Source organism: Mustela nivalis, assembly GCF_964662115.1.
Source record: "Mustela nivalis genome assembly, chromosome: 12".
NCBI lineage: Eukaryota > Metazoa > Chordata > Mammalia > Carnivora > Mustelidae > Mustela > Mustela nivalis.
The window spans coordinates 48405236-48425232 of NC_139031.1; the positions used below are offsets into that span (position 1 = coordinate 48405236).

A 19997-nucleotide genomic window follows, 5' to 3' on the forward strand; every position below is an offset into this window, starting at 1 on the left:
TTTCCAGGAATATATCTTTGAGAAAGAAAGCATGGGTAACATACATTCAGATTATGGGCATTTTCCATATTTAGATATAGCTCACATGTATATATTAATATATATACATATTAATAATATTATTATAATATTATATAATTATTATATAATAATATTAATATATTAATATATGTTCTTTACTAAAGAACATGCTCTTTTTAAAGCTTTGAGGGAAAGGGTAATATGACCACAGTAAAAATACCACCAGACTAAAAGGCCTGTGGCTTCAGACAAGCCATTCACATGTTCAATGGACATGTGGATATCTGCGCCATCTGCTTGCCCGCAGTTGTTTAAGGATGACTTGAGGTCTCACCAAATAGGTAAAGCATGTTTTAACTTGCAAAATGTTATGCAAATATAAAGTGAGTTGTTCTTACTGAGAATAAGAAGCAGGCAGAAACAAGTGCCTAGGAAGGGGCCATTCTACAAATGAGCTGAGGTCTGGTTAGTACCAGAACATCACTGCTCTGAGGAGATAATGAGACAGGCTTTTTAAGACAGAGGTCAAGGTATTTTAGGATTTCCTTGGTTTCAGGGACTCATAGTGATTTCAGATGCTTCCTGCGGTCCCTCAGCTCATCTCCAAATTGTGTCAGAAGAAGACCCAGCCTCACCCCATGTGCACAATGATGAGCCTTTGGTTTGCCAGATTGGATGGGGAAGACTCACAAGAGCTGACTGTCCACGGCTGGAGGTAGGGGAAGAGCCACAGACGGTTCTTGGGGGAGCTGACTACGTAAGGCTGCTGAGACACTAACCACTGTGGAGAGAGGATGGAAGTGGAAGGGTTGGAAGGGAGGGTAGATTGGTGGAGGGATGACCCAAAGAAAGATTTACAGAAGTGGGAGGTTGTCAGGAAGGGGAAGGAGAGGGAGGAATGGTGAATGGCTCTCTTCCACAGAGCACAAACTCTCCCGATATACTCTTGATATCTGATGGTGTTATTTCTCTGCTGCTTTAGTTCCAAGACCTATAATGGTGTTAGCTATACAGGAATGCTTAGTAAGGGCTGGCTGAATGAACTGAATGGATCCACACCAAACAGGGATCAAAAGGCAGCACTGACAGCTCCTCTTTGTCCACTCTGTGCCCGGAGAAGGAAAGTCTTGACTCCTTTCTCCGGTCCTGGGGGCAGGAATAAAGAAGGATTCCACAGACTAACACAGCCAGGCACCTCCCCTATTCAAAACATGCATCATTAATTCCCCTTTCCTGACTATCCAAACCTAAGAGGCATACTTGATTCTTTCAATTCCTCTACATCTAGCAGCCCCATCAGCAGCACCCCCGAAATGGTTTTTTGAATCTTTTCTGTCTTTGCGGTGGCTCTTTCCCCAAACCCCATCATCTCCCATTGGGACCCATGCTCTGGTCTCCTAACAGGTCTCCCCGTGTCCTCTCTGCCCTCCCATCTGTGGTCTACCCAGCTGCCATATGATTGTTTATAAAGTCACTCCTCTGACTGAAATCATCTAGTTGTTTTGAGCTGCATGTAGAACAGTACCCTAATTCCTAATCACAGCCTTCGAAGCCCCGTGAGAACTGACCTCCACTTTCCTTCTCTGCTGTGTTACCCACCCCTCTGCCTCACTCACTTTCCTGTAGCCATACTGGGCTTCCCTCTGTCCCACAAACTTGCCAACTCTGTCTGTGTCAGGATCTTTGCACGTGCTAATTCCCCAGCCCCAGCTTATGTGGCTGGCTTTTTCTTGTCATACTTTCCCAAATAACATGTCTTCCTTTGGTCACCCACTATACTCTATCTCCTCATATTGTTTTATTTTCCTTATAGGACTCTAATTTCTATCTGGAGATAGCTTTAACTGTTGTTTACTTGTCTCTCTGTTCATCTTCCTTAGAAATGTGCCCCCTCCTTGAGGAGGCAATTGTAAGTGTTGTTGACAGCTGCAACCTCTGTTCCCAAATGTTTCTGGTACCCCTGGTAGGCACTAAGTAAATTTTTTGGAATGAATGCCTACTCACCAAGTGACCTTCTGACTCTAGGTTTCCAAATAGACTGCTTATAGAGAATGTGCCAGCCGGAGGCCAAGGATGTCCCCTGTTCCCTTTATTTTTCATATAAATAAATACATGCAGGTTTGCATTTATATACTTCAGCTTCTGTGAGATTAGTTAATATGAGTCTGTCCCTAATAGATGGATTCTGTCTTGAGGCACTAACAAATCAGGTGCCTGAGCTTGTAGACCTGAGAGTTGTGCTCCACTCTGAGAAGCATTACATGAGGAAAGGTACCCTGCTTGAGTGAGCACTGACCTTCCACGCATGACCTTTATAGCCTTACCATGAGTGTGCCCTGGGCTTCTTTTTGGGACTTCTCAAGGAACAGAGAAGAGCTTCTGATGGAGAAAAGTCTCCAAAAGGGAAAGGAAGGCTGTATAAATATTCAACAGGTCCTTCATCTTAAGCATTTGTATTTGTGAAATCTTTCAATTCTATCCCAATGTCACTACCACATGGGACCCTCTTTTTCTCCTATTTTCCATAGCACAACTGAGATAAGCCTACATGACTGAAGAACAAGAAGGAAGACAAAGTAATAGCTACTGAGTGCTTTAGTATGTATCAGGCACAAGGGCTTTATAAATGTCTCACCTAAAGCAAGATTTTTAAAAACTAAGGGAAATGAAGATAATGCAAACTATGTATAAGACTTGGATTTTCAGGATAACACAAAGGGTGAAGTTGTCAAATCAAACTCAGAGGAGATAGAGATCTTTCCCAGTAACAAGAGTTACTAATAATTTCAAGAATACAGGTTATTTGGGGCACCTGGGTGGCTCAGACAGTTAATCGTCTGCCTTCGGCTCAGGTCATGATCTCAGGGTCCTTGGATCCAGTCCCATGTCAGGGTCCTGGATCAACAGGGAGTTTGCTTCTTCCTTTCCCTCTGCTTCTCTACCTGCTCATACTTTCTCTCTGTATCTCTCTGATTCAGATGAATAAATTTTTAAAAATCTTTTTAAAAATATACAGGTAATTGTGAGGGACAGGTGAATGCTGGAAACTCTGGCCCATGAAAGCAGCTCTCTGGGTCCTTTCTTGCTACATTAGAATTTGCTCTGGTCCAGAATAACATATGAGATCTCTAAGTCATATGTGTTGTCATCACCAAAGCAAAAGAACAACGTGGGTCGTAAAACATCTCAGTTTTATACTCACATGGTTACGTAGTTTACATGTGGTTTTTCAGGGAACTATGCCCCATAAAGCCTTAGATTCCAGGTGCATTTTTCATAAGCCATCCTAGCCTGACCAGTCCATCCTGCTAAAAAGCTTTTCCCAGAGAAGTGCTCTCTCATTAGTAAGTATCCATTTGTTTCCTTTCCAGGAGGCATATCATTAATATGTTTACAAGGAGATTTGATCCATTCAACTGACTTTATTTTCCTTCCTTTCCAGTGACTTCTCAGAGAGAAAGAGAATAGTCAGCTGCCAACCCTTTCTTTCCTCCAAAGAATAGGTTTTGGTTTTAAGAATTCCACTGAAAGCAGTGCGGTAATTATTTTCCTCTGTCCGCAAAGCCTTTCACCTCAAATGAACTCTTCCCCCATCCAGGGAGAATAGCACAGATTGGTAGCTTCTCTTTAACCAGCTTCCTTCCTGTTAAGCATCTGCCTTCAGCTCAGGTCATGAGCCCAGGGTCCTGGGATGGAGCCCCAAGTTGGAGTCCCTGCTCAGCCTGGGATCCTGCTTCTCCCTTTCCCTCTGCCCTTCCCCCTGCTCCTGCTCACTCTCTCTTTCTGTCTCTCCTCTCAAATAAAAATTTTAAAAAGTCTTAAAAAAAAAAAGAATTTGTTTTTTGACCAGCTCTCTTTTTTAAAAAAATTATTTGAGAGAGAGCAAAAGCTGCATGAGTGGCAGAAGGAGAAGCAGACTCCCTGCTAAGCAGGGAGCCGGACACAGGGCTCAATCCCAGGGCTCCAGGATCTTGACCTGAGCCAAAGGCAGAGGCTTAACCAACTGCGCCACCCAGGCACCTCTGGACAGCTCTTAATAGCAATGTTTTGTTTCTTTTGTTCTGCTGATAGACATCTACCACCAACAACCCATAGGACCCGGGTGATGAAAGCAGTGTTAGCAAACTGAGTCCACGTTCTAGTCAAATGTTCTTGAAGCCTCCGCATGTGCCTGCTAGAGGATGAAAAAGATGTGGTCCCTGTCTTCAGGGAACTCATAGTCCACTGGGAAATGAAAACGTGTCTAGCCCCACATCCTCCGATGTTATGAAGTCACCTTGCCTTTAATATCTAAGTCAAAATGGCTTGTGCCCTCAGAGAGGACAGAAAGATTGGGCTCTCCCTAATGATATTCTGGAACCAATTTAAAACAATCATTTGTTCCTAATACACCAATAAATAAATAGTAGCAATGGAGGGTGTTTGGTACTGTAACAAGTGGAAGGAGGAAGTAAATAATAAGTTCTAACTGGAGATGTAAAAGAAGGCTTAAAGACTAGACAATGGTCAGATGAATGACTAGGAATTTGTCAAGTGGGGGAAGGGCACCCAAGCATCAGGCTTAACATATACACCAGAGAGAGGTATGAAAAGACAAAGACTACCTGGGACCTCCTGATGGTTTAATATGACTCAAGCATTCTGTAAAAGAGAAGACTGAAAGGGGGCAAGGATGGTGTCCTACACTGAAGACAGCTTACTGTCAGCATTTGCTAAACCTAAAAGAAAGTCAGGGATACTGTCCTAAACAATCTAGGAGTATCCCAGACAGGGACAGCACTAAAGTCAGGCAGTTAAGGTATTTGTCTTGGTTACAAAATTTCAGGGGCCACCAAAGCCTCGGTCATCAGGATCACATTTTAACACAAAAGTTTAAATAAAGATAGGATCAGTGTTGAGTTTTCCTTCCTTTTACCTCAGGCTCTAATATGGCTCAGCAAGGCAGTTCTTTATCTAAAATTCTGGCATTTGTTCATAATGGATTTTTTTGGCACTGGTTTTGATTTTTTAAAATATAGTGCACTAAAATATTATTTATCTTGATGACTGAAGGATTTTTGCAAGGGGGGGGGATTCTTTTAAAGTTTTTGCATCTGAGGTGAGTGCTTTACTCACTCCGTCCTAGTCCCAGTCCTGATTCCAGCCAAATTTTATCTGTTACCTGGATCAAAGACCCTGCGTGTCACCCTGGCATAAGAACCCTAATTAGAAAGGATAAAATTCACAGCACGTGGTGGCTGATGGGATATGAAAATAAAAGGAAGGGAGGAGTCAAGAATTTCATCTTGGAGAAAATTATGCTCTTGGCAAATTTATAGATTACTGGGGATGATAAATTTGAAGAGAAATCAGGATCATATGATAAGATTTATAAAAGTAGATCAACAAAGGGCTCTGAGATATAGAGAAGCTATTTGCTTTCCCTTTGGAAAAAGAATTTGGAATCTAACATGTTAACAGCATCTGCATAAGTATGTGTCAGGAGCATACAGTCATCCACAATGTAATATACTGAAGCTGGCAGAGCTGTTCTTTAACAGGAACAGAAGTGTTGGATATCTGGTTCTCCTCCCTCTGTTTGAAGGACAAGAACATCCCAAAAGCTGTCCTTGGGGTCAGGAGTCAGGAGCAGGTGGAAGAAATGGAAAGACTTTCTTCTGCAGGGAACAGAGCCCCCCCCCCCCCCGCCCCGCCCCAGCTCGTCCTCTGCCCATCAACTGCAACTGAAATCAATTTTCCTAAAAGGAGACTTAAGGGGTGGCCACCGGCTCAGCTAAATGAAGGGAGAAGGGAGAGGTCAATTAGATTCTCATCAAAGAGCTCAACTAATCTATCTCATATTTGAATTACAGCCTCCCCTGAGCCTCCTTGGCAGGTACCAGCCATCATGCCAGTGTTTCATAATTGCAGGCCATTGAATAATTGGCACAGTTCACCTCTCTGGCAAGACTTGCCTGCCAGCTCTGTCCCCAGGAGCCTGCAAGGACCGGAGGCATCATGGGGGGGTTGCTGCTCTCCGTCTCCCATCTCACACACACCCCCCACAGACTCCCCTCACTCCTGCGTCTTCAGCCTCCTCCTCTTTCTGGTTCCTTGCCTCCTATGGAAAACATGCTGTCTCTCTCTCCCCCACTTCCAGCCAGCCATCCAAGTTGGGCTACATGCTCCTTGGACAAAAGGCAGATGGCTGGAAGCAGAAAGGAAATATTTGTTCTGCTCAGATAAATATATAAATGGCAGCAAATGAATGTATAAATAAAACAATTATTTCCTTGACCCTTTCGCCATCTATAGCCACTCCCCTGTCTGTCCTCGTCCCATCTCCTAGCATTTGGTGCCTCCAAGTCATTGGGTCAAACACTGGACCCATTGTCTATCTCCACGTTGGTGAATGATCTCCCCAAACCACTCTGTCCCAGCCTCGCCATGCTACTTTGGTTGCAAGACTCAACATGCCTTTCTCCTCCTTGAGAACTTCATCTGTGCTGTTCTTCTACCCAGAACGTTCACCCTCTGCCTGCTGTCCATCGTGCCCACTTGCCTCCTGCTCAAGTGGCACCATGGGCAGCAGGCAGAAGGTGAACGTTGTAGCTGGATTGTAGCTGAAATCTTAGATCCTTCAGGGAACATTTCCTGGCTCCTTAGGCTCCTGGGGCCCCCTGCCTGCCCTTTTGTGCAGCACTGAACACATCTGTGTGCATTTGATCAACAGCTGGCTTCTGCTGGAGACAGCATGTTTCATGAGGGTAAACTGTGTCTGGCTTGTTGGCTGCTGCCTCCCTACCCAGTGCTGGCGTGGGAAGAGATGAACAGATATGTGTTGAATATTTGTTAAGACTCATCTTAGGGTTTAAAGTAGGCCTAAGAGAGATGATCTTTTTTTTTTTAATGATTTTATTTATTCATTTGAGACAGATACAAAGATAATAAGAGTGTTCATGAGCAGGGGGAAAGGCAGAGGAAGAAGCAGACTCTCCACTGAGCTAGGAGCCCAACGTGGGACTTGATCCCAGGACCCAGAGATCATGACCTGATCGAAGGCAGACGCTTAACCATCTGAGCCACTCAGGTAGGTGCCCCTAAGAGAGGTGATCTTATGTAGGGTTTTTTAAAAATTATTTTTGTTAACATATAATGTATTATATGTTTTTTTGCCCCAGGGGTATAGGTGTGTGAATCGTTAGGCTTACACAATTCACAGCACTCACCATAGCACATGCCGTCCCCAATGTTCCTAACCCAGCCACTCTATCCCTACCCTCCAAACTGAGCAACCCTCAGTTTGTTTCCTGAGATTAAGAGTCTCTTACGATTTGTCTCCCTCCCGACCCCATCTTGTTTCATTTTATCCTTCCCTAGCCCCCCAAAATCCCCGCCCTGCCTCTCAAATTCCTCATATCAGGGAGATCATATGACAATTGCCTTTCTCTGATGGACTTTTTTCACTCAGTATAATACCCTCTAGTTCCATCCATATCGTTGCAAATGGCAAGATTTCATTTCTTTTGATCGCTGCATAGTATTCCATTGTGTTTGTGTGTGTGTGTGTGTGTGTGTGTGTGTGTATACATCTTCTTCTTCTTCTTTTTTTTTTTAATACCACATCTTCTCTATCCATTCATTTGTTGATGGACATCTAGATTCTTTCCATAGTTTGGCTATTGTGGACATTGATGCTATAAACATTTGGGTGCACGTGCTCCTTTGGATCCCTACATTTGTATGTTTAGGGTAAAAACCCAGTAGTACGATTGTTGGGTTGTAGGGTAACTCTATTATCAATTATGCAGGGTTTTTTTTTTTAAGATTTTATTTATTTATTTGACAGAGATCACAAGTAGGCAGAGAAGCAGGCAAAGGGAGAGGAGGTAGCAGGTTCCCCACCGAGCAGAGAGCCCGATGCAGGGCTTGATCCCAGGACTGCAGGATCATGACTCGAGCTAAAGGCAGAGGCTTTAACACACTGAGCCAACCAGATGACCCCAATTATGTAGGGTTTTTAACAGAGATTCTTAATTATTATTTATTTATTTATTTGAGAGAGAGACAGTGAGAGAGAACATGAGCGAGGAGAAGATCAGAGGGAGAAGCAGACTCCTCATGGAGCTGGGAGCCCGATGTGGGACTCGATCTCGGGACTCCAGAATCATGACCTGAGCCGAAGGCAGTTGTCCAACCAACTGAGCCACCCAGGCACCCCCAGAGATTCTTAATTCTGATGTGTGAACATGTCCAGGGGGCATTTCTTTTCTCACAGTGATTGAGGGGTGCCTCTGCTAACTTAGTGGTCTGAGGCCAGACCTAGCAGACATCCCTCAGTGCTCAGGACAGCTCCCTGGAGAAACATTTTGCAAAGATCACTCTACCTGTGCAGGGGAAATGTGTGAAATATGGAGGAAGAAGAAGTGGAGGTTGAAATCAGAGTGACTCATAGGAACACTATTGCGATCATTTCAAATCAGGAGCTGGCCAGGCAGCTGGGGAAGAAGCCTGCACTAACTTGGAAGGTGACAGGTTGAGAGGTAACTAAGAAATAGAAACAACAAACTCTGTGATCAGTGACATGAGTCCCACTTCAAGGAAAGAGAAGGGATGTAAACATGAAGGAAGGTAAGCAGGTATAAATGTGAGACCTTGGGCAAGTTACCTAACCTCTTTGTGTCTAATTTCCTCATCTGTAAAACAAAGATAAAAATAATACATCACAGGGATGTGAAGATAGCAGGAACTGGGTTAATTCATATAAAGTGCATTGCCTGACATAGGGGAAGCACTAGGGAAGTATTTGACATTGTAGCTGTAGATGTATAGATAAATAGATATGTAGAAATATTAATAGATAAGTGGTGGGAAGGATAAATGAGTGGATAAATGGAAGGATGGACAGACAGGTGGATGAGTGGTTGGATGGATGGTAAAGAAATTGATAAATGAATTTTGAATGTGGAGGATGAAAGAGAGAGCATGATCCCTGCATTGTTTTTCCAGAAGCAGTTTTGAGCACAGATTTGAGCCATTCTACCAACAGTCTCTCCCTTCTTCCTTTATGTGCCACGACCAGGGTACCAACGGGGCTTTGGTTTATGGAACAGAGTCATGACAAATGACAACTGACCCCGATGGGGCCACTGGAAGCATGCAGTAGGCAAGAGGCTGAATGACAGAAATGGGTCATAGATGTCCCCTGTCCTGGGCCATGTGCTACGTGGAGGAGCGAAGTCAGACAGTTCTTTGCCACTTTGGCTCAGGGTATCACAGCCTCACCATTCTCAGCTCTCGGGACGTTTTGTCACTCACCCGCTTTCTCTGTTCTGCTGTTTACAACATTCACCATCGAACAACACATCCAGTACATTACCTCAAAAGACATGGACCTGGGACTCAGAACACCTGTGCTCTAACATGGACAATAAAGCTAGTTTCTGGTCTTGAAACTAGTTGGTCATGTCACCTCTCTAGCTTCCGTTTGGGGATATGTAAAATAAATGGAGTGCACTAGAACGTGCCTAAAGTTTCTTATAGCTCTAACACGCATGCACCTGCAACCTGACTGGACCCTTCTCTCATTGTCCTTGTCCCTCAACTCAACACTCTTCTCTGTATCTTCACCATTTCCTTGGTGTGCAGTGCCCTCCTCTCCTTGTGCATCCACTAACCTCCTAGACACGTGTCAAATGTCAGTGCTACCTTCCCTGTGAATCATTCCTTCACACCCTCCAGCTTAGATGCTTGCTCCTCTGTGTACCCAGCTACTGTGTAAAGCACCTGAAGTACAGCAATATCCTCTGGGACTTGTCCACATGCCCCTCTTCCCCATAAGGTGGCATGCCTTTAATGCAGAAATTACATTTTGTATCACTCAGGGCTAGAGATCAGAGAAGAGAATCCACTCCAACCAGTTCAACCTGGAAAGGATTTACTGTAGCTATTATATGGCTTATGGAGTCATGCGGAGGGAAAAGTAAGCTCAAGATTAGGCTTTCAGGAACCACTCACAAAGCCACTCAGCAGATACAGAGCCCTTGCTACCTCTTCTGGTAACAGGAAATCTCCAGCTTCCCGACAGTACCATCTTTCTCTCTGCATCTATCTCATAGGCAAATTCTCAGAAAGAGCCCAAGAGTCTGTTAAGCCATCCCCATCCCTGTTTGGACAATGTTTTTTGTACCAGGGCCACCCCCTAAACTTCTGAGCGATCTGGAGATTGATGGCACTGGAGTCGGGAGCTGAGTGTGGTCCAAAGAACTGTAGCCAAAGGAAGTTCCACCAAACATGGTGGAAGGGTCTGCTGGGGAAGAGGGAATGGCCACTACGTTCCCTCTTTCCTTTGGCTGAGAGCAATTTTCCCTCTGCCAGTAGGCTTCTTAGTGATCTGTGACATGTCTGTCACCTGGCAGGGTATCAATTACATTTAAATCTGCTCTTACCTCTAGCAACCTTTTCAGCTTGTGTCTTATATAGAGCACCAACCGCTCTCACAAAAATAGGCCAGGATCATAGAATCTGGGGCATCGGAAGAGGTTCAGGGGTCATAAAAATCCGGGAGTTACCAAATACTGCTTTGTAGCAGAAGGAGAAAAATTGGACATTGTATCTAGCTTTGTTTTATCTAAATGTATTCAATTTAAATACAAAATGGCCCAAGATTATCTTTGTCTTCCTATTTCTTTAGTGATAAATGGTATTTGTAGCTCATAGCTTTTTTCTGTTTGGGCTTTTCTTGGCAAAATAACAATGAGGATGTCGTTGTTAATCATCTCTCTGGGTTGCTTATTGATTTTTAATCTATTCTGATCACGTCCCTAGAGGTCTATACCCCCAGCTCCGCCATGACTCCTTTGTCCGTTTCATCCTTCATTCCTGATCATGTACCAGGATACAGACTTCAGGGTCTCAAGACACTGAACACGTACCCGGACGGGTAGTAGGACTTCAAGAGAGAGAGTCACACCTTCTTTGATTCTTTGTCACAGGCCCATCTCATGTCACATCACACAACTATTCTGACACTCTGCTGTTCTGAATAAGGCCCGGCTCACATGTGAGAAAGGAAGCTGTGTGTGTAGCTCGTCTTGGTGTGTTCTCTCTACTTCGGCCAAGGTTATTTCCCTCTTTCTCTTATCACTTAAAATATGTGTTCCACTTGTATCTATCCAAACTCCAGCTTTCTTTCTACCTGTATCTGTTACATTTCCGGGACTTCTCTTCCTCTAGTGCTTCTGATGATCTCATTTCTCTTAAATCCAAACTCACTCTTTATGATAAGGGATGGGAGTCTATGACCTCATCTATCTTTTGTTTGCAAGCAATTTGCTTATCAAAATACATGTTATTTCACTCAAGGCTGCTCTCCTGGGCCTGTAAGCCCTTGGAGCCACTTCCTTCACACCCATCCCCAGGGACACAGAGAGTTCTGCTCTGTGTCCCTGGGGGTGGGTGTACCCTGCAAGCTGAGCTCCTCTGACTCCTGTGTCTGCCATTTCCAGCTGGACTTGTTGGGTGGGAGGTGGGGCTAAGGGAAAGGGGGGAGCCTCAGGCTCTAGCACAAAGTGTTTCTCTTCTTGGTGGTCCCATCACTGCCCAACAGGTGCATCAAGCTCCCTGCTTCTACCAGGTGACCCTAGACCTTGGTCCTCTCCCCTATCTCCCCTCAGCCTAGGGAGCTCGAGAGACTTCTTGATGATGATGCTCTGGGCCATCCCTGCCATAACCATTCAGAGAGATTCTCTCTTTTCCAGGCCGGACCTCCGCTGATATAAGGATAAATTCTCAGAAGCAGGGGCACCTGGGTGGCTCAGTCCATTAGGCCTCTGCCTTTGCTCGGGTCATGATCTCAGGGTCCTGGGATTGAGCCCCACATTGGGCTCCCTGCAGCAGGGAGCCTGGTTCTCCCTCTGCCCCTCCCCCCTTCTCCAGATTGCGCTCTCTCACTCTCTTGCTCTATTTCAAATAAATGAATAAAATCTTTCAGAAAAATTCTCAGAAGCTGAATTATGAGGTCAAAACCAAGATTTTTAAAAGCAAAATTTAAAGACATTTCTTCCTGCTGTCTTTCTCTCCCGTAAGCCCTCCCCTCTACCTGTCAACCTCCATATGTAGCCAGGCCCTTCTCCTGTCACCCCATCTCTTTACATGTCTCAGCCTCTGGGCATTGGACTATCCCTCTGGTCACATGACACTTAAAAATTGATAAAACAAAGAGGTAAGGGGGAAAACCACCACTTCCTGGTGGTAATTGATATCTATGCTTTCAGAACATGCTCAGGCAAGTGGAAAGAATAAGCAATTATCTGGATCATTCAAGCAAACATTAACTCCCCTTTATCTGGCATGAGTGAGTGCTGAAAGAGAAGGAAAATTAGAATTAATTATTAACATCTTTAAAATCGCCAGAATCAGGTAGAGAGTAAGTGAATTCACCACTTTTTTTTTCTTTTTTAAAGATTTGATTTATTTATTTGATGGGGAAAGAGGAAATATAAGCAGGGGGAGAGGCAGAGGGTGAAGGTAAAAGCAGGCTTCCCACTGAGCGGGGAGCCCGAGGTGGGCTTGATCCCAGGACCCTGAGCCACCCTGGCACCCCACCACTTCATTTTCTATGAGAGTCTCCTGAGGGAATGATGTCTGCTTGGCCGTTGCAACACCAGGTTTTTAATTTTGGTAGGAATCCACCAAGGAGTGAAGTGCCCTTTGCCATTTGTGGAACTGAGCCCGTTGGTGGCTTTGACTCCGCACTGCCGGGTAAGAGGGCTCGGGCACTGCCTCCCAGGCCGTAGAGATGGGTGCTGGGAAGCTGAGCCTGCTTCTTTGTATCGCATCAGCCGCGGCTCTCAGGAGAAACGAAGCTGTCACCCAAACTTGGGGAAATGTCTGACTTCGGGTTGTAATTTACCAATAAAAGCTATCAACTGTCTTTTTTTTTTTTTTTTAAGATTTTATTTATTTGAGAGAGTGGGAGAGAGAGAATGAGCATGAGAAGTGGGAGGGTCAGGGGCGCCTGGGTGGCTCAGTGGGTTAAGGCCTCTGCCTTCGGCTCAGGTCATGATCCCAGGGTTCTGGGGTCAAGCCCTGCATTGGGCTCTCTGCTTGGCAGGGAGCCTGCTTCCCTTCCTCTTTCTCTCTGCATGCCTCTCTGCCTACATGTGATCTCTGTCTATCAAATAAATTAAAAAAAAAAAAGAAGAAGTGGGAGGGTCAGAGGGAGAAGCAGACTCCCTGCCGAGCAGGGAGCCCGATATGGGACTCGATCCTGGGACTCCAGGATCCTGACCTGAGCCGAAGGCAGTCGCTTAACCAACTGAGCCACCCAGGCATCCCTATCAACTATCTTTTATAGGCTGCTGATTTATCTTCAGCTTTCTCAGGATTTGTGGCCCTTTAAAGACTCTGCTCACTTAGCAATACATCATAGCTATGAAAAATAGATTTTATAGCAAACCATTCTTTAAATGTAAAGGTAGAGAGGCAGTTGCAGGGGCAAGAGCCCTGATCTTGGAGTCTAGAGGTCTGAGTTTGAATTCTGGCCTTGCCACTAACTAGCTGAAGATTCAAAACCCCCCATTTAATCATGGTGAGTTTCTTACCTATGAAGAGCTGTGAATGTGAATACATTAACGTCATTAAGAGTAACATACAGGTGCAAACTAATCAATAGATGAAATAACACACGTGTTACGGTAACAAGGTCGGAGCCACCATTGACATTGGTGTATATATGAGGGATGGGGGACAGGATCTGAAGGCCATCACCAAAGGGACTCTCTGTTTGATGGTGTGCTTTCCCTATCAAACTATGAAAGAGCCCGGAGAGGCTTAGATGCGAGCATGGCCCGTGTCGTCTGCCTCCTCCCTCATTTTCCAAGTGAGTTGCCAGCAGCTCTCCTCCCATAGGGCTGTAGGGGCAGGGCACCCTCAGCAAGCCAGAGCCTGTCTCGGCTGACAGGTGAGCTCGGGGGCAGGGAGCATGATAAATGCGAACCACCGTATGGAACGGAGCTGGAAAATAACATTATCCCAAGAGCAAAGTAGATGTCATTTGTCATTTAACATGTGGTACTACGGGAACAAGGCATTTTTACTGTCGTTGAAGCTTTGTTTTCCCAGCCAGAACACTCATTAGAAGAGAACATCTAGAAACAAATTTACCAGCTTGCGGTTTGGTTCTTATAAATGCCGGACTAGAGCAACCGGCCTCAGCCTGCCTCAGCCTCCTGCCTCCCTTCCGTTCCCTCGAATAGCCAGCAGACCTCCCCCTTCCCTCCGTGACGATGAGCCAAGAGTCACAGATGTCCCTCAGACAGCAGTTTCCTCCTTACTCTAGGAGGGTTTTTCCGAGTGGTTCTAGAATTATATCATCCACTGAGACCATGAAAATAGCATGGAAGTCAAAAACAGATTGGAGTTTAATGAACTGGTTAATGAAACAAGTATTTGTTGGGTGCCTTCCGTATGTCAAGTTCTCTTCTAGTCAGCATGCTGAAAATACGCCAGTGAACCAGAGTTGATCCTGGCCCTCGAGGAGCTTATAGTCTGGTGGGGGCAGATAGATACCCATGGGACATAAATCATAATAAGACAGAAAAAGAGGTTGGAGAGTGACTATTTCAGGTGAAGTTGTTAGGGAAGGTATCTCTGAAAGACATTTGAATCGAGACTTGAATGAGAGGAGGGAGAGGCTTACCTGTTCTGGGCAGGGGAGACAGATCCCACAAGGCAGGACACGATCTTGCTGTGTTTGTGGAATGGCACCCTCTCCCCAGCAAAGAGTGTGAGGGGGAGAGTGCATTGGAGAGTGCACCTCCTACCAGTGAGTAGCCTTAGAACTTCTCTCAACTAGTTTAATCTCTAGGAACCCTAGAGTCCTTGTAGTTATTAGTAATTCTGGTTACAGGGACACCCGGTGGTTCAGTTGGTTGAGCATCTGCCTTTGGCTTAGGTCAGGATTCTGAGCCCTGGGGTCGAGCCCCTGGTTGGGCTCTCTGCTCAGTAGGAAGCCTGCTTCTCCCTCTGCCTGCAGCAATCCCTATTTCTTCTCTCTCTCTCTCTCTCTTTCTTTCTGTCAAATAAATAAATAAAATTTTTAACAAAGAAAGAAAGTACAGACAGGAAAGAACTAGAAGCAAGGCCTGGGAATAATAAAACACCACCACCCACAAAACCAGACTTGTTCTTGTCACTCACCTTGATTTTTCTCTTCGTGCCAGATTTCTTCTCTCTCTCCACAGCCAGGCTTTACCGGCTCCCTCTCCACATGGACCTTCCTGAGCCCTGGAGCTTACCCACTCAGCCCACTCAGCTGGCTGTCTCCCTGTCCACTCCCTGGTCCTGTTTCACCCCTGACACCAGATTCAGCACTGCTCCAGAAATAGCCTGCTCTCTGGAAATCATGAGAGACTCAACCATGTTTAAGGTTCAAGGGAAGGACGAAACTGGGAGTACCCTGTGCACTGCCCAGCATGTTTTTCAAATCCTCCCTATGTTCTCGAACCTTCCGGGCAGCATGCCAATCAAGGGTTCTTCTCTTTTGTCCCTACATGTCATCCACTTTGCTCCACCCCACCTCCACCAGTCTTCTCCATCTCTCACCCTGTGCAAGTGGGAGCGCGAACTTTCTCCCAGCTTCCAGAGCTGACTGAAGTCTCAGCAGCACCCATTCACCCACGGCAGTCTTCCAACAGAGATCCTCCAGACACAGTACCCGCTCTCTGAGAGGGTTAATTGTCTTATGTTCCAATTCTGTCTCTGAATTGCAATTCCAAATTTCTGTGAAAGAATGTCTGATTGGCCTGCCTTGTGTCATAGGCTCACAACTCTGGTCCAGTCAGCGTTGGCTGGGGAAGTTCCCTTTGTGGACAGGGAATTTGACAGGACAATTCCTAGAGAACGCAGCGCTTCTTTGGAGACAGGTGAGCAGGTACACCAAATGTGTCTGTTACCGTCCTCACATGTAAAACGGAGACTGTGGCATATCCTTATCAGCTAAACAAAATAACACGTGATAGGGGGATAGGTGAATTCCGCCATCTCTTGCACGCAGTCAATGTGACTTGTTTCCTCTTTTCAAGAAACAAACCAACAAACACAAAAGATCTCTCCCTTGATTTTCCAGAATAATCTCAGCTTCAGTATGATGCCCGGTTATAGATTGTGCATATAAATTGCTCATCTGAAAAATATTAGTCATGCTAGGTATATTCAATGTGTACAAAATATATATATATGTATACACACACACACACACATATACATATATTAGGCAGAAGTATCTAGATTTTGTCCCATCTCTCATGCCTTCTCCCCTCTTACTGGGTTTATTTTGGTGTTGTCTGATAAGATTGTGCCCTTCCTCGTCTGCCCCTACTCCAAGGTTCTAAACTATATATCGCGGGCAATTCATTGGGAAGAACATAGAAGCAAGGATGGCGATTGGCTTTGAAAAGGAGAAATTAAGAAGAGCCACAGGAAGAAAGGTGTTTGGCCAGATTTTTGAGAAGGGTAGGAAATGCAGAAGGCTAGGGAAAGAGCATTTGGAGAACTGTCACCACAGGCTATGATTTGGATCAGCTTTAATGGTATTTGAGAGATGCCAGTAAGATTGGAATTACTTCTAATTACTCTTGGCTGCTGGACTCAGACTGCAACTCCCTGTTGAGACAGAGCCAGGTGGGTGCCTGGGATTTACTTGGTCTGCATATAGATAAAAGAATCCTTTTGTCCAGGAGATTGCCATATCTGGGGGACTCATGGCTTAAATGTTTAAATGAAGGTATGAAATGATTAAAACATAAAATAAGACAGTCTACCGAAATGTATGAACCTGAGTACAATCAAAGGTTTAAGCTCTATCCCAGGGAGGCAGAGGCAATCGTGAGTCACAAAATCTCCAACCAACTGCTGCTTTCTGGGCATGAAGAATATTTACAAAAATTATAGAGAGTCCTTTGACATTAAGACAAATAATCCATTCTATGCAAAAAGCAAGCTTCCTCAAGGGAGTTTCCAAATAATAATTTTGCTTTTCCACGGTGCAAGCAGGAGTCTTTGTTGATGTGAAGGCAGCATGAGAACGCCTTCCAGATCGCTTATGCACCCTTTCACAAACCATCTTTGATGAAAAATTAAACAGAGACTAAAAGACTTCCTGCTTCATAGCTAATGAGCTATGTGAGGCAGGAACACATTCCGGAAACTTGAGTCACATTGAAATTTCGCATCTGAATTCCTTTAAAATAAAATAGGTGCTTTCTAAAATCTTGATTATAAAAATGATGTGTACTATGGAATACTAAGTGAGAAAGAATGAGGTAGCTATGTTGACATGCAAAAGTATTTATTATTTGGTGGTTTTTTTTTTTTTTTTTTTTTTTTTTTTTTTTTAAGAAACACTTTACAGAGCAGTATGTTAAAGGGATCATGGTGACACAGACAAACACTCAGGGAGGCCCAGCAGGTAATAGAAGTGTGAAGGGCCAGGTCCATGACAACAGATGCCACGCTGATGGGGTTGTAGAAAAGTACTATTTGGGTAGCTATACAACCTTTTAAATTATTGTGTGGGTCAAACCAAACACTGTACTGGGCGTATCCAGCTCCCCTAAGGCTATTTGTAAACAATAATTTAAAAAGCTAACTCTGCTATGCATATTCTCTTGTAGATGTGTGTGTGTGTGTGTGTTTATAAATACAAAATAAAATACCTAGGAAGATACATATATAAATTTTTCTTGGGGCATATCTTTGAGAAACCAAACTTGGGGAAGGGGGCTGGTAAGAGAATATGTTAAAGGAGACTTTTGATGTTTTGTTTTATCGCTCTATTGTTTGACCTGTGCGATGGGAATGTATTATGCCTTACAGAAAATAAAAAGTAGAGGTGCCTGGCTGGCTCCGTTGGAAAGGCATGTGACCCTTGATCTTGGGGTCATGAGTTTGAGTCCCACCCTGGGTATAGAGATTACTTAAATAAATATTTTAAGGGTACCTGGGTGGCTTAGTCAGTTAAGTGTCCAGCTCTTGGTTTTGGCTCAGGTCATGATCTCAGGATCCTGGGATTGAGCCCTGCACCAGACTCTGCCATCTGAGGGGAGTCTGCTTGAAGTTCTCAGTCTCTTCTCTCCCTCTGCCCCTCCCCCAGCTCTGTGTCTCTTCTCCTTCAAAAATAAATAAATAAAATATTAAAAAAGAAGAGGCATTGCAAAATAGAAATTAAAAAGTAATTCATAAAGATCATAATAGATATTTTGGGAAAAAAATGAATAGATGTGAAAAATCACTTATTATCTCATAAAGTCATTGTCTTTGTCTGCTTGGGACTGTCATAACAAAATACCAACGCCTGGGGTAGCTCAAGCAGACATTTATTTCTCACAGTTCTAGAGGCCAGGAGCTTTCAAGATGCGGGTGCTAACATGGTCTGTTCTGGTGAGATCTCTCTTCTTGGCTTGTCCATAGCTGCTTTCTTACTGTATCCCTTTTTTATTTTATTTTTTTAAGATTTCTTATTTATTTGACAGAGACCCAGCCAGAGAGGGAACACAAGCAGGGGGAGTGAGAGAGGGAGAAGCAGGCCTCTCACCAAGCCGGGATCCCAATGCGGGGCTTGATCTTAGGACTCTGGGATCATGACAGAGCCAGAGGCAGATTCCTAACAACTGAGCCATCCAGGTGTCCCATTCTTACTGTATCCTCACATGATGGAGAGAAAGAGCTCTCACACCTCTTCCTCTTCTTTAAAGGGCACTACCTCATCTAAACCTAAGTACTTCCCAAAGGCCCCACCTCCAAACACCATCACAATAAGGATAGGGCTGTGACAGGTGAACGTGCAGGTGTGCGGGTAGGGGGATACAAGCAGGTGGGGGGATACAAGCGTTCAGCATACAACAATCATATTTTGGTATCATTCCTTCCAGACTTTTCTTTTTGTTCCAAATGTATTTAAAATAGTTGGGATTGTAGTGTATAGATAGTTTTAAACATAGTTTTATATCCTGTCATAAACCTTTTTCCTTGTCAGTTTTTAGCATGGATTATCACCTTAAGATAGTTTCATGTAGATGGAATTAATGGGTCAAAGAGCATAGACTTTTAAGAAATGTATGCATATTGTTAATGTGTTTTCCGGAAAGGTAGAATCAATTTACAGTTTGCCAACAGTATATGAAAGTACTCATTTTCTGTTCCCTTGCCAACATTGAGAATTATCAATTAGAAATAATAAAGACTGCTATTTGATTGTTATTTTTAAATCTTTTACGGAAGCATAAAGATAGATACAGAAAAGTGTCTGATTATCACAAGGCAAGCACACCTGAGTACTCAGCATCCACAAGAAAGAGAATGTACTCTCCATCTTCAGAATCCCCCTGACGCCCCAACTCTGTTATTACTGTCACAAGAATAACTACCATTCTGACTTCTAACAACAATAGATTAGTCCCACTTTTTTTTTTTTCATTTTGGTGTAGGATTCTATTTTATAAACACAGTATATCACCATGTAGTTAACTATTCTGCTATTAATGAACATCTGACACTTTCTTGTTTGGGATTAAGAACACATTCTCTCCATTTCTTTTGGTGACTACACGTATGCATTTTTGAGAGGCCTGTCCCTGGAAGCAGAATTCCTGGACTATATGTTCTGCTTCAGTACATACTAGAGAGAGCAATTTCCAGAATGGTTGTGTCAATTTTGACTTCTACCAAGTGTGTTTAAGAGTACTAGCTTCTTCTAATTTTGGTTAATACTTAATATTATCAGTCTTTTTTCACCTTCGCTGCTTGGCTGGGCTGTGTAGTGATACATCATTGTGGCTTTAATTTGCATTTCTTGGTGATTCAGGAGGCAGAACAGCTTTTCAGTGTTTGGTGATCATTTGGAGTTGTCCTCTTTTGTAAATAGTCTGAGTATTTTGCCCATTTTTTTTTAAAAAGATTATTTATTAAAAAGAGAGAGAGAGAGCACAAGCAAAGAA

The 19997-nt window shown here is 44.0% G+C and overlaps 1 protein-coding gene across 13 annotated transcripts in view; it reads left to right on the forward strand.

Moving 5' to 3' along the window:
• Positions 1 to 12934, forward strand: part of LOC309845576 (uncharacterized protein) — a 32669-nt gene extending 19735 nt beyond the window's left edge. For 4 of the 13 annotated variants that reach the window (XR_014301344.1, XR_014301347.1, XR_014301349.1 and 1 more), the window contains 3 exons: positions 618 to 736; positions 6937 to 7090; positions 12686 to 12934. Coding sequence is in view for 6 of the 13 variants with exons in the window: in XM_082693770.1 (XP_082549896.1) it covers positions 618 to 736; positions 12686 to 12797 (231 nt within the window). In the remaining 7 variants the exon portion in view is untranslated. Of the gene's footprint in view, positions 1 to 577; positions 737 to 4092; positions 4411 to 6936; positions 7091 to 11759; positions 11962 to 12685 lie in introns of those variants that run through there. The other 9 variants (XM_082693770.1, XM_082693771.1, XM_082693775.1 and 6 more) reach the window with 6 other exon arrangements.
• The last annotated feature ends 7063 nt before the right edge of the window (positions 12935 to 19997 follow it).